The sequence below is a fragment of the Temnothorax longispinosus genome, chromosome 2 (genome assembly GCF_030848805.1).
Source record: "Temnothorax longispinosus isolate EJ_2023e chromosome 2, Tlon_JGU_v1, whole genome shotgun sequence".
In the NCBI taxonomy this organism is placed as follows: Eukaryota; Metazoa; Arthropoda; class Insecta; order Hymenoptera; family Formicidae; genus Temnothorax; species Temnothorax longispinosus.
The window spans coordinates 5,834,979-5,848,188 of NC_092359.1; the positions used below are offsets into that span (position 1 = coordinate 5,834,979).

Genomic DNA, 13,210 nt, shown 5'->3' on the forward strand with positions numbered 1-13,210 from the left:
AATCAAAATACAAGCATATAATAATCTTGGAGTATATATCTTGGAGAATATTTAATTAAAAAATCTCAAGTTTGATTATTTTTTCTTCTCAAAACACTTTTAGAAAAATTTATTAAAGACATTTAGGAGTTTATATAGGATAAAAGTGTAAAATATAAAATCAATATAACGAATAAATTAACAAAGCATTCTATTTTTAATAACGTATATTCTTATTTATTTCGTTATAAATAAGTTTTTAAAGTTTGGTTAAATATGTAAGTATTTGTCTCATATATCTTTAGTAAAAATTTTTTTGGTAAGAAATTCTAGTTTTTTTTTGCTATGCTCGTCAACTTCGATATTTACAAAAACATTATATAGGCGCATTATATGTATTTACTTATAAATATTGGATTTATTTATTTTTTTTCCGAAAATTATTTGGAATACTTTCGTAAGCACTGTTTTTTTTTTTGCGAACCAGAATCTTTACAATGTTTAATAGCGTCGTTAAATTTGATATTTACACATATGTACATAGTATTAAATCACGATTAAATTTACATTATATATCTATTTTTTGTAAGGTACCTTCGTTGCGAATTTCGTTGCCAGGCAACAAACCTACAGAGTATGTATACAATATTGCGATCAGTAGAAATGTAATCCTTTGAGTTTTAATTATTCCGTAGCGAAATTCAAGGGATGGCTGATTACGTAATAATTTTACACTAAAAATCGTTACATAACTTCGTTCTGGCAAATTAAAATCCAGAAGTATGAATGCATTCAACGGAAGTAAAGGTATGTGCGTTCTTCTTTTATTGCAAGTCATCATACGACGGCCAACACTCCGCACTTTTATAGTCAAAGGCCTGTATATCGTGGTTGGGATCGACGTCGTCGTCGGCGTCGTCCATCACGTTCTCGTAATTCGAGTAGTTGGCGTAATGCTATTCCTCGTCAACGATCTCGCAGCTGTGATACTTGCTGGAGGAGTCCAGCCAGCTCTCCACGCCGCTGGAGGCTAGATCGTCGCAGGACGGCAGTTCCGGAAGGGGCTCCATGCTCGGCGCACCCTTCTTCGTCAAGTTGTTCACCGCGCGTTCCTTGGCTCTCGCGCCGCTAACTAAAATCAACGATCATTCAATGAGACAATCGTTTAATATTGATATAAATCGAGACAACGCGGAGTAGGAAAATAATTTCTTCGTTTTCAAATAACTCCCTCCGAGTGCATTAAAAGTAATTTTTTGATTAACTTAATTTGGTTTTAAGTTAGTAAGTACCGTTGTTAGACGTTGGTATGATTTCTGTCCTGCGGGTCAGCGACTGTCTAGCTCGAAGACTTCTATACTCACCCCCCAAACCAGTGCTGATCCCCAAACCGGCGCTGATACTAGGAAGACGAATGTCCAAGTGTGATCCTTTATCCGTAACCATCTAAAATTTCGATAAGATGAAAACATCGTCGAAGAAAATACAATTATAGAAAAGGAACTTTATATTAAAGAAAATATAACTTGTTTCAAATGTTGTTACATATTAAAATTATTAAAACGATGTACATATTAAAATGATGTTTAATGTAACAATTAAAAAAAAAACGTACTTATATGAAAAAAAAAATTTTTTTGCGATAAAAGAAAGAAAGAGAAAAAGCGAGAGATAGTTTTAAGATAAAATTTATTAATCCAATTTTAAAATAAAAGCAATTTTTGTATAATTCTTTTAAAAGAATACCTTGCTATTCATCGCGTATAGCTTCGTTGCGATATCTCTTGCCACCAGCGTAGTCAAGACGGTTGCAAGATAAGTTTCCTTTACAAGCAGATATTCCAAGGCTGACCGCTGCCAAAACAAATACCTGCAGGTACTCGCCGCTATGATGGATACCTGAGATATTCAATTTGACGTAGAATTTCCAATAATTGGAATAGAAGATTAATCAAAGTCGTACCTTAAATTTATCATCGACGGAGGATCGAGAACTTTCGAATTCTGGTGAATCCAGAAACTCACAGGGCAGTACCGGATGCAGAAACTTAATTTCGTTTATTACGTTGACTTTCCCAGATAGCAGCAAACCTAATCTATCTGTTCTCGTTAGATTTTGCATCGCGTACGCCTCGCCAGCATGAAGAGACATTATCGTCGCAAATTCTGGGGATACCAATCGCTTGAATTGTATCCGTGAGACCTAAGCGAGTTAAAGAAGTTAAAAAAAAAAGAATTAATCATAAAATGCTTCGCAAAAAAATGTCTTGAGAGAAACTCACTTGAAAGGGATAAAACAGCGTGTGATAAACTTCTTCCAATTCGGGATCGAATCTGATGGGTCTCATTTGATAAACGATGTACACTAATTGGCCGATATTGAGCAATAAGAAACTGAAGTTCCAGGAGAAGATATCTGGTGCGCAGATCACGTGCCAAGCCCACCCTGATAGCAACATAAAACCTAAAAATAGATAGTGGGGTCAAGAAAAAATTTTATAATTGCAAGTTAAGAGAAATAAAATTATATCAGTTTTTCGTAAGATTTCTTTATAAAGTTAGTTCCGTATAAAAATTAACGACATATCTTTTAGACCACTGTGTGTTGCTTTCATCGCTTTCATGATGTGGACAATCGTCTAATTACTTACCTATAATTAGCATTGAATGCATGAACAAAATGACCTTTTCCGACTCAGCCGGTGGCGCGTACGACAGTGCGAAGCAAAAATTCGCTAACTGGAATAAAATATGCTGAGGCTGTTGCCACACGCAGAGTGCGAGGTTTCCTTGAAAAGGAGAAAGAAGAATCAATGGATTGATTTATTGCTTTTCATTAACTTTCTATTCACATAAACGTGGCAATATTACTGCCGCGTGCAACGTCTGTTCATTCATACGGTGGGCAGCCCCTATAAATTATCACGCCTTTACATCTTTACGAAAAAATTGAAAAACTGCTCATTCCGCATGTTTTTAATAAATAAGAATTTTTTTTATCAATACGACAAAATTAAATCCCGGTCTAAAACGCAAAAATTCTTTTTTCTCCGGAACTTACCGATATTAGTGTAGTTGTACGACAGCAAAGGATCGTGACCCAATCCAGGACTCATTTTTCTCAAAGAAATTACGCTGTTACGTGTTAAAATACGCTATTACGGATACGAGAATCGACTGTTCATGTTCAGTGATATTTCTCGGACAAGAGTTCGATGTGTTTTCACCCCTCGCACATGCGGATACTGAAAGATCTCCCTTAGGGCGCATGTGCTGGTCTCACAGGATCGATATTGTTTCCCGTCGGTCCGAAGGGATTAAATGGGTAATTTTGCAATACCGTTTCGCGATAAAGAAAAATTGTATATAATATATATACAGAAAGAATTAAGTATTATAATAAAAGGAAAAATATATTTTTGTGATACACAGAAAAAATTAAAGAAGATTAAAAAGGGATTATTCTAAAACTTTATTGTAAAACTTCTTTTAAATTCTTTTCAGTTTTGATTATTTTTAATATTTTGGTTTTATTGAAGAAATTTATAGTAGGAAGATTCAACCAACCAAAAAAATAGATATTATATATACACAGAGAAGAAACTTTTTTATTTTTAACACATATATTTAAATTCAAATTTACATATTATACATATGTTTAGGAATAGAATTTTATTATACATATATTTAAACTTATTATAACATTTAAATGTACAGATTTAATAATTTTTTTTTAAGTGGTAGTTTGCAAAACACCCTCTGATATAAAGAGATTTTTAAAAATTATAATTTATAAAATATGTCCTTTCTTATTTTATTTACATGGCAAATTCGACACCTTCGCCTTTCATATGTCTGTTTCAGATATTTTTATCAATTGGTGTTGTTATTTAAAGTAGCGGAAAGCCTCAAATATTTGTTTATTTTATAATAATCAAAGTATTTAAAAAATATAATGGATTTTTTCCCTGTTTATATCTGATATAAATATCTCTGATATAAATAATAGAGATATGTTGCATCAGCGATCGTTAACGATCGGCACACAAGTGACACCAATGTGACATCGTTGGTCATTAAAGTGTTGATGATGAGAAAATATTAATTCTTTCGTTTAAAAAATTATACTTCATAGTTCCCGCTATCACAAAATATTTTTCAAATGGTTAGGGATATTTCATCACGGAACAGCGCTTAGTTTCTTGATGTTTGCAGTACTGATATGATTCGACGCGCGCTTCCGTTCCGACCGGCAAGGCGCTGAAGTTACTGCGGAATCGATAAAGAGTTCAGAATGGAAGCCAGTCATAAACAGCTTATTTATCTTCGCAATAATCGGCCGCCGCGAGCGCTTGCGACGTGCGACAAATCGTTCTGGGGTTTCAAGTGAGTGCAAAAGAAAATTGGCCGTAAATATCACAGCTTATTGCAGCCTGACATCCGTTTCCTCGCACAATTAAACGGCTGAGGCACAAGTTAACGCGTTTCTTGCGCGACTTAACCTCCCGGAACGAAACCAAAGTGCGTGTCTGAAGGAGACTCTTTGTCGATCTTACATCCTAATTTTGTATTGATTGTCTATTCATTTACTTGTTTTTGACGAGAAGAAATTTTTTTTTGTCTGGATAAATTTCTTTTCCGTTCAAATTTATTAATAATTCATTTATATGTAACTTTTGTGTATTGTGATGTTGAGTGTAATAAGGAAGCTCCGGTCAAAGCAAAATTTTCCACGAGTGCTGACAACTGAAAATGACGTTTTCTTGCAGCTGCAGATGATCAATGTTGGAAGGATGGTATTGCAGATCCATTGCCAACAACAATGCAGATGCAGAAGAAGAAGACGATGAGGAGAGTCCCGAGGAAGAAGTGCCTAACTATAAGGACCAGTATCGTAACCTCAAAAGGAAGCTGAAATTTTTGATTTATGTATGCAAGGATTATTTTGATATCCTAAAACACTTTTCCACGTTATTTATTTCATGGACGAAATATGTATTATGTTGCAGGAGAATGAATGTTTCCAGGAAGCTTTGCGTTCCACACAAAGAAAACTGCTCAAGGTGAACAGGGACAAGAGTTTCCTATTAGATCGCCTGCTGCAGTATGAAAAAGTAGATGCGTCATTCAGCGAAAGCGATGAAACCGAATCGTCAGATGAGGAAATTGTTCGTCTCGACAATTCCAAGAGGTAAGGAAATTATATAATGATCTGATTGTGAAATAAAGGAAACTTTGTTTTAAACCAATGAGAAATTGTTCAAATAGTTTATCTACGACAATGCATTGTAATAATATGCAATATAATATAAAAAGCATTACCCATAAAATACAATTCTTATGAATTTCTTATTACATCAATATATGTAACTTTCAGGAAGAAAGTTGAGATGAATATCAACAATCACACTTCTCATCATTCGTCAATGGTCACAAAACCACTCAGCACTAGCAAGAAGAAAAGGAGTACGCCAAAAGTTGCTAAAACGAACAACATACCTGTAGTAAGTGCACTTAAATTTCATGTAATATGTTTAAAAGTCAATTTTTATTATAAGACTATTGTAATTGATTTTTTTACTACAGGTACAATCCTCGAATAATATAGTTCCGATGTCCTTGATGTCTGATGGACACATGACACCTGAGGAGGTAGAAAGACACTTGGAATCTCGTCAGACATATCTGGAACTTGTGCCAGAGAAAGCACCACCGACAGTTCCAACAGAAATGTTTAGTAATGATCCTTCCTTGGACAGGTAAGTTATTCTCTTTGTTGCTGATAAATGTTATTTACCTCTTTTTGGGGATTTCTAATAAAAGTGAAATTATTAAAGTGATAAATTTTTTTAGTGAATCGAACGAAATTGGAGAACTTGAGACGTCGCCCAGTAATATGGGTGAAGATTGCCTCAGTGTGGACATGATGGCGGAGTGACAAACATTCGTTTATAGTTTACTCATTAATTATAAAGTGCACATATAGTTACATGGTTCTTTAAGATTATTTCACGCGACTAACTCAACTGTATCCAGTATAATATAATACAAATTTTTATACACACAATAATAAAGGATGCTCCTAACTTTAATCCCCTTTTCCAACTATACATCTGTGAATTATGATGCATCTGTCTCATGTTTCACACAGGCATTTGTTTATAAAAATTATTGCAGAAATTTCATTCTCGTGATGATTGAGAAAAGTAATTCAGTAGCCGACATTTTAGATAACATAATTTCAAAAATAGAAATAGAACTAGAACAGAAGCCATCGTTACACATAAACCAATCGGAGTTCGATGTTGCGTTAGAAAAAAGGAACGAATTATCATCCGAATCGGTGGACATGAATTGTCGTATTTGTTACGACCCTAACCAAGAGCTACCTATTATATACCCATGCAAGTGCAAGGTTCGAGAGAACAGTGTAAATAAAAATTCAATTACGCAATAAATTGGAGAACCAAGAATTAAAAATTTCTAAAGATGCAGAACATTGAACATTCACACAGTTCTTTATATTGCTTTTATTGTTTCATCTTTAATGAATTATAAATATTCCAATTTATGAACCGACTTCATTTTTTCGATCACATATATTTGAAGAGCGTTTCAATCGTATAATTACAATAATGATAATTTGGATTAGGGAACGATGGGCGCGATTCATCTGAAATGTTTGGAGCGATGGTTAGAAGAAAGCAATAGGAATAATTGTGAATTGTGCGGTCACGTGTTCCGGATGGAACGAACGCCTCGTTACAAGGTTTTTTGGTCTGTCGTAATTTGGTTGTGCCTGAATCAGAACGAGCATCAGATATATGTCCGCAATGTGAAGGCCGATCTACTCAGATGTCTTATAGTCACCCCAGTGACCATTGCGTGTTCCTATATCTGTGTAGTGGCTGCTGATTTTTATGCTATGAAGAATTACGACAATTTTCCACCCGCGCGATGGACCACCTATTCCCTACTGTCAATGATGGCGCTACTAATCCTGTCTTTCTTCGTTTGGATCTACATGGTGCTGCAATATCACCAAAAAGCATGGTTTTACTGGTGGCAGAAAACCAGTAGCGTAAAAATCGTCGACTTAATGCCGGAAAATATCGCTTTAATTAGAAACGACAGATGTGACATGTCACAAGTCTGACAATAGATGCCAAAGATAATAAAGAAGTTGATTAGGAGGCCCGTCGTTTGATGGAGATCTTTCCACGACTCAGCTGCGATATGTAAATGCGTACTTTGCTGCTGTCCGATACTTTCTTCACCCAGATCTGAAAAAATATGTACCTTGCGAAGATGCGCGATTTATTTAAATGCTTCGAATACTTACCGCTTCGGTGCCGATTGCAGAAATGTTCGCTGCGAACCTATTAAGATCCTTGCCTTCGACATAGACAGGTTGACCACGATGGAACCTTTAATGAAATTCGACCAAAGGATCCCTTTATATTTAAGAGGAATCAAGTTTTAAATATAAATAGTAGAAATAAATCGAAGGTACCATCTTCGCTCATATAATAATTTCCCGTCCTCTATCCGAGTTTCCACCAATGGAGTCTCAGGCGGCTGTGATATATGTTGAGATGGAATATTTACCGCGTTGTAATGTGGTAAAACTACTGTAAATACAGCGTTACGGTTATGCATTAATTAAAAAAATTTATTTCTTATTCTTAATCTTTACATTGATTATACGTTCGCGCTTTTGCGTCTATGTACAAGGTGTCACAAAATTCGAGAATTAAAATACTGTAGCTCTGGGAAAAAAAACTAAATATTGAAAGTTATAAATGAAATTGGCTAGCTCGAAATTCTGTGAATTCTTGCACAAGGAACAGAGAGTCATAGAGTGCGTTCCGTTTCACGCATGATGCGCATAATGCATCACTTATCCTTGTTCAACATTCGGTGAACAAGAACGAATGAAACGGACCGCACTCATAGACTTTCACTACTTAGTTTTCCAATATTCTGCTAGTATTTTGTATTTTAGGATACCAAGTAATGTGCACCTGGTTTGCGAATGGTGGCTGGCGCTTTTGCGCGATTGATCGCTTTTAAATCAAGTTCAATGTCTTTCTCATCCAATACGTAATTCAGTTGTGCGGGAGGCGGTTTTCTCCTTTTTTCTACTTTTTCAGGTACTGGGTCGTTAGGACGTCTGCGTAATTTTCTCGTCATTACTGGCTTCACCTAATTAAAAGATTAGAATAATGTTAATAAAAGATATATATATGTATTACTTGAGCAAAAAAGATAAATCCAAACACCTCCATGGAATCACCAGTAAGTTCCATCGTGTGACGGTCTGATTCGATCATTTTTCGCTTTTCCTCCATATCAGTAAGTAGATTTTCCTTAAGATCGATCTTTTTCTCTTCAAACTCTTTCGCTGCTGCTTTCTTCTCCAATATGTAATCGCGCTCTACCCATTCCGTCAGATAATCTCGATAAATTATATTCAGTCTTAGTCTGACAAAGATAAAATCTCAATTAGTATGCATTCTATGCAAATAATATCAATAATAAGCGAGCAATTACCGTTCTTTATATTGTGCTTCCAATCGTTTTAGCTTACGATTGTATTCAGGATGCGTGCCCTCCTTTAACTGCTGCAGCTGCTTTTTCAAACTGGCTAATTTATCCTGGTACATTCTGAAAGATTAAACATTGAAATTTAATTTCTAGTGCTAAAATCATGTATATGTAACTTTGTAGGCTTACTGTTCTTTGATTTCTGTATATTCTTCGGATTTTCCCATGTCGGTTTCGCTCGCCTCCTCAGTATCTAAAAAGTTTCCGTTGACTTCGTTAACTTTTACAAATACTTCTCGATGCGTTACTTAAATTATATATTACTTAATATATTACGGGGAAGTTATAACTTGAAAATTACGAGCACAAAACCATGCGGGAAAAATAGTTCTCGTGCAAACGCATATAATTTCTTTTCATTATCACCTTCATCGCTTTCATCTTGCTCCTCGGCATCCCTGTCCTCCTCCAGATACTCCTCATTATCTTCGTCGAGGTCATAATCGTCCTGACGATCGTACATTGTAGAAAACGGCGAGTCTTGATACGACATCGTCACACATATCTAAGCGATGCAAGCAGATGCAAGACGCCAACACTTCTGATCGCGAATCGCGACACACAACAAACGCTGCGGGTTAGGTTAGATGGTTAGATTGGTTAGGTTAGGTTAGTTCCTTTTTTTTACGTCACTCCTCTCCTGCGACTCTGCGACCTGCTGCGACTATCGCGAACACCAACCCAACCTCAGGTTCGATCAAAATGGCCGCCGCGCGATCTTGAAAATCGCTACGTTGGGCGCGTTCAGCAGACACAACTGTTGAGTTTCGTCTTATCAACAATCTGCGTTGATTGGTTGGTTCTAAAAGTAAGAGCCAATCACGTTCGATTGCTACTGAGCGGTTTGTTCTGCTGAACGTGCCCAATGAGTTCGAGCGCCCGCCATTTTGTAAAAAATCAATATTTTTAAAATCGGCTACGACAAAGACTAGATTATAGTATCTATTTTTATTTTCTGTTTGATTTTTCTGTTTTAGATGATTTTTGACGAAGCGTCGCTGGGTACCGTCTTTTTTTGCGGCACTCCGTAGACGACTCCAGTACTCCATAAATATTTATTTAATTAATTAATTTTATGTTAAATTTTAACGGTACAAAAACTACGGAAGTACCTACATGATCATACGCGATTTTATGTTTAATAAAATTTATTTATTAATTTGCAATTTTTTTGTAAATATAATTGCAATATTTATAAATATAACAATTAAAACTCGTAAATATAAACATAAATGTAACATAGCGCATCGTCGATTTGCCAACTCGAGACTTGGCACTCGGCGAGACATGAGAGGCCACCCGAAATGCGTAATGCGTGGCCTCTAACAGCTCAAGAGAGAAGGAAACAGCAGATCGTATGTCTGCTCTTCTCTCCCCGCAGTCCCCGCGCGAAGTTTGCCGAGTGTCGAGCGTACACGCGAGACGTTGTCGCTCATATAAATAATATCTTTCTCGTGAACGAAAAGAAATCCTCCGGTTACAGAATGTGTGTGTTGCAAGCTGAATGTACGCCGAATTATTCTGTTTCTTCTCGTGTCGACTGCAGCGAGTGGGATTGCCGAGATAAACCGAATAAAAGCCGACCAAATGCCGTGCTGGACGCCGGCCGGTGGACGCCGCGCCGCGCCGGTATCACCCTCCCGCTTCTCGGCTGTGATTTGACGGGTCTCCTGCAATGTGGCGTGATCGGTGAGTGAATTGTTGTGCATGGGAAATAAATGATTCGAAGTGCGATACATCCGAATCTTACAATTAGTAGAATCGTTGTCCCGCGTGTCGCAGCGAGACGATAACCTCGGAATTCGCGTCTCCTGCCTCCGTTTCGATTTCTACTTCGAATGAGTGAATCGCGTGGAAAGACGCTTCGGTGAATAGCTCGAATCTCTCATTAAGCACGGAAATTAATAATCTATTGAGTAATTACAGAGAATGATCGCGCGTTTGTCGTTCTCATTTTGCTTGTCGCGATCGCGAACGATCGCGACGAGGGAGCGAGCTAATTGCTCCAAAATGCGTATGAACGTCGGGAGTGCGAATTAATGAGTTCCAAATATGTGCGTTTACGAATACAATTCCGTTTTTCGTTAAAGAACAGGCACGTAATTCGCTCGTTTACGTAATTCGTCGTAAATGTTTCAAATTTATTTGTACGTGTGCCTCTTTTTATTCCTCAAAACCTCTATTTCACAGAATATTTACGTTAAATTGTATCGTTTTATTTTTAAATTTCTTCGCGATCGTTCTCGCAACGCGATGATCGCGCATATCATAAGAAACGTTGAACCGCCGCCGCCAAAATACTTAAAAATTATAAAACATTCTCTGTTGCTTGTTCCCCAAATATTATTCGTTTTGCTTACAAAATTTTACACAAACGAGTCGATTGCCTCGTATTTCGTGCTCTTATCTTGCAGATTTATTAGCAGGAAAAAGAAAGAACGCGTCAATTCGATCACGGTGCTTTAAAATGGAATTATTGCTACAAAATTTTTTTCTGATAGCTAATGCACTCTGTAGTACGTTACAAAGTCATATCTGATAGAATTTAATATTAACTTGTAGACACTACAAAGCGATACTCTGATTAATGTGCGCGTAATTAACGCGTTCTTATGCCAGCAGGTGAATACCACGAGAAAGTGAACGAGGTGGAAGAAGTCAGGGAAACATTGGGTGATGACGGAGAAACTGCAAGGAATATCTCAATAATTCCATTATTACAGACTATCGAATCTGGGTAAATTCTTCTGACTAACCTTTCGTGAAGCCCCAAGGATCTGGAGGTAATGATTGGAAAATTTTGTAATTACTGCACAGAAAAAAAGGAGTATTAAATCAAAACTTATATACTCAAATTATAACTATTCATTGTTTCGTATATACGCAGCTATCTATAATCTTCTTATAAGAATTTCAACTTTTTATTTTAATAAGAACATAAAAGAAATTGGCAATAAGTTCCTTAATTATTTTATTATTTTACTTTTATTTTAACTTTTTTTCTTGATTGAAATATAAAAAATGATTTTATTTAAGCAAGTTTTCCTCGCTTAACGCAATAGAATCTCATTTCAAGATTTCCAAGTTGAAACTACAGGTATTTTCGAATCAAGAATATTCCTTTTTTCTGTGTGGTCGTTTTTGCTGCATTAAAGATAAATAAATAAATAAATATCTTCACTTATCCAAACTTATTCAATCACTTTTCTATCATCGAAATGTATGAGTATGAATCTTTTATGTAACTCCAAATTATTTTGTTATTCAATGGTAAATTTAATATCTAGCGTGAATACATATTACGTCGTCCTGATTGACCGTGATATAATTATGAGATAAACGAGATATGTATACATTTTGAAAATTCAGGATATTTTGGATTTCGCTCAATTAAACAAAAATTCACAAATTAATATCTTTTCTAAGCATAATCGTTAAATTCATGTAGAGAGATGAAATAACAGACAACAAGATTTGAGTAAATCATTTTACTAATATTTATTAATAAACATTTCATATAGATTATTTGAATTCATTATAATTTAATACATGTTGTTGTAATCGTCGCAATTACAGTTTATCGTTATTTACACTATTCAGTATAAAATGCGAGTTCGAGATTACATCATCGTCATCATCATTGTCACACCACTATGCTGTTTTATTATTAGTATTATTATTATTATTACGATTTTTCCCATTTCTTTCTTTTTTTTTTCCTCGGACACTACCTGTCATCGATTAATTAATTATCAATGCTTGTACTCAGGAAAATGGGGGGGCAGTAGGGCAGTATTTTCGTTATCACTAGTGTTGTTGGTTAATTCTTTAGGGGAATCATTATTCATTATGTTACAATCTAGACTAAAGTTATCGTCTAGTGGGCGTTTGTTAATATTAGGCATGTGATTAACATCGATTCCACGAACTTCGCTTAGCGTTTGCAATTGTTGGGATTGAGCAGATTCGACTTCGGCGTTGCTGCCGGCGTCGTGGTTGTTTTCGGTTTGTGGGGGGGATGGATAATAGCCGCGCTGCTTGATTGGCAGTTGTTCCACCGGCAGTTGGTGTTGCTGTTGCTGTTGCTGCTGCTGCTGCTGCGCCTGTTGCTGCACCGGCATCGCAGGCGGCGGTGGTGGCTGCTGCGGTGGCCGGTGCTGCACTCCTCCTCCTCCTCCTCCTCCATCCTCACTAGTCCACCGGGCTACTTGTTGTTGAGCTTGAATAAATGCATCACTAGAAAATAATAAGATTACACGAGCCCATTGGATCTAATCCACCGCCACTAATGCTGCATTCGAACGCACGACGTAACAACATTCAGTAAATGGAGCCAAGTTGAGACCAGTCGACCCAGAACCGGGAGCTGTATCTGGTGTATACGTGATTATTTCCTAAGAGTTTTATAACCAGGCCACACTAATGTATGATAAAAAGTTTATATTGCAAAATAAGAAGGGTTATAAGGCTGAAATTGATATAACAAATCGGCAAATGTTCTTACTTCTGAGAACTTTTGATTAATTAATAGCTGAAAAATTGGAGATATGATGAATAAATTGTATAATTGTATTTGTCGATTTAATATTTTTATAAAATAAAAAATCTAAATTTTAAAAGCAAT

At 36.1% G+C, this 13,210-nt stretch overlaps 6 protein-coding genes across 30 annotated transcripts in view; 3 read left to right on the plus strand and 3 right to left on the minus strand.

Moving 5' to 3' along the window:
• Positions 1-188: 188 nt before the first annotated feature.
• LOC139808049 (popeye domain-containing protein 3) lies at positions 189-3,228 on the minus strand. Of its 2 annotated transcripts, none has more exons than XM_071769664.1 (7): positions 3,041-3,228; positions 2,631-2,768; positions 2,262-2,443; positions 1,943-2,182; positions 1,726-1,878; positions 1,344-1,425; positions 189-1,111 (listed from the first exon to the last, which is right to left on the minus strand). In XM_071769664.1, the coding sequence occupies exons 1-7, from the start codon at positions 3,093-3,095 to the stop codon at positions 936-938; spliced, it is 1,026 nt and encodes a 341-aa protein (XP_071625765.1). In that variant the 5' UTR covers positions 3,096-3,228; the 3' UTR covers positions 189-935. The 2 variants fall into 2 exon arrangements, with proteins under 2 accessions (XP_071625765.1, XP_071625764.1); XM_071769663.1 differs by having other exon boundaries at positions 1,272-1,425.
• Positions 3,229-3,773: 545 nt separating this feature from the next.
• On the plus strand, positions 3,774-6,071 carry LOC139808052 (uncharacterized). Of its 3 annotated transcripts, none has more exons than XM_071769669.1 (6): positions 3,774-4,500; positions 4,749-4,908; positions 4,989-5,170; positions 5,357-5,483; positions 5,566-5,738; positions 5,817-6,071. In XM_071769669.1, exons 2-6 carry the CDS (start codon positions 4,762-4,764, stop codon positions 5,830-5,832), a joined length of 645 nt encoding a protein of 214 aa, XP_071625770.1. In that variant the 5' UTR covers positions 3,774-4,500; positions 4,749-4,761; the 3' UTR covers positions 5,833-6,071. The 3 variants fall into 3 exon arrangements, with proteins under 3 accessions (XP_071625770.1, XP_071625768.1, XP_071625769.1); XM_071769667.1 differs by having other exon boundaries at positions 3,802-4,500; positions 5,833-6,071; XM_071769668.1 differs by having other exon boundaries at positions 3,805-4,365; positions 5,833-6,071.
• A 101-nt stretch (positions 6,072-6,172) lies between these two features.
• Positions 6,173-7,135, plus strand: LOC139808053 (E3 ubiquitin-protein ligase MARCHF3). Its single transcript, XM_071769670.1, has 2 exons — positions 6,173-6,394; positions 6,632-7,135. The coding sequence occupies exons 1-2, from the start codon at positions 6,173-6,175 to the stop codon at positions 7,133-7,135; spliced, it is 726 nt and encodes a 241-aa protein (XP_071625771.1).
• On the minus strand, positions 6,495-9,201 carry LOC139808050 (sin3 histone deacetylase corepressor complex component SDS3). 2 transcript variants are annotated; one of them, XM_071769666.1, is made up of 8 exons: positions 8,953-9,201; positions 8,716-8,779; positions 8,533-8,646; positions 8,262-8,463; positions 8,004-8,184; positions 7,493-7,607; positions 7,322-7,406; positions 6,495-7,262 (listed from the first exon to the last, which is right to left on the minus strand). In XM_071769666.1, exons 1-8 carry the CDS (start codon positions 9,077-9,079, stop codon positions 7,167-7,169), a joined length of 984 nt encoding a protein of 327 aa, XP_071625767.1. In that variant the 5' UTR covers positions 9,080-9,201; the 3' UTR covers positions 6,495-7,166. The 2 variants fall into 2 exon arrangements, with proteins under 2 accessions (XP_071625767.1, XP_071625766.1); XM_071769665.1 differs by having other exon boundaries at positions 7,493-7,610; positions 8,953-9,196.
• A 775-nt stretch (positions 9,202-9,976) lies between these two features.
• The window catches only part of Dila (centrosomal protein dilatory), a 69,394-nt gene continuing 66,160 nt past the window's right edge, over positions 9,977-13,210 (plus strand). For 2 of the 3 annotated variants that reach the window (XM_071771137.1, XM_071771141.1), the window contains exons 1-2: positions 9,977-10,275; positions 11,209-11,369. The gene's annotated coding sequence lies outside the window, so the exon portion shown is untranslated. Of the gene's footprint in view, positions 10,276-11,205; positions 11,370-13,210 lie in introns of all 3 variants that reach the window. The other variant, XM_071771138.1, reaches the window with a different exon arrangement.
• Mmd (disintegrin and metalloproteinase domain-containing protein mind-meld) overlaps positions 12,066-13,210 on the minus strand; it is a 40,693-nt gene continuing 39,548 nt past the window's right edge. For 17 of the 19 annotated variants that reach the window (XM_071771125.1, XM_071771116.1, XM_071771123.1 and 14 more), the window contains one exon: positions 12,066-12,822. In XM_071771125.1, coding sequence (XP_071627226.1) covers positions 12,339-12,822 — 484 coding nt within the window. In that variant the 3' untranslated portion in view covers positions 12,066-12,338. The remainder of the gene's footprint in view (positions 12,823-13,210) is intronic. The other 2 variants (XM_071771135.1, XM_071771134.1) reach the window with 1 other exon arrangement.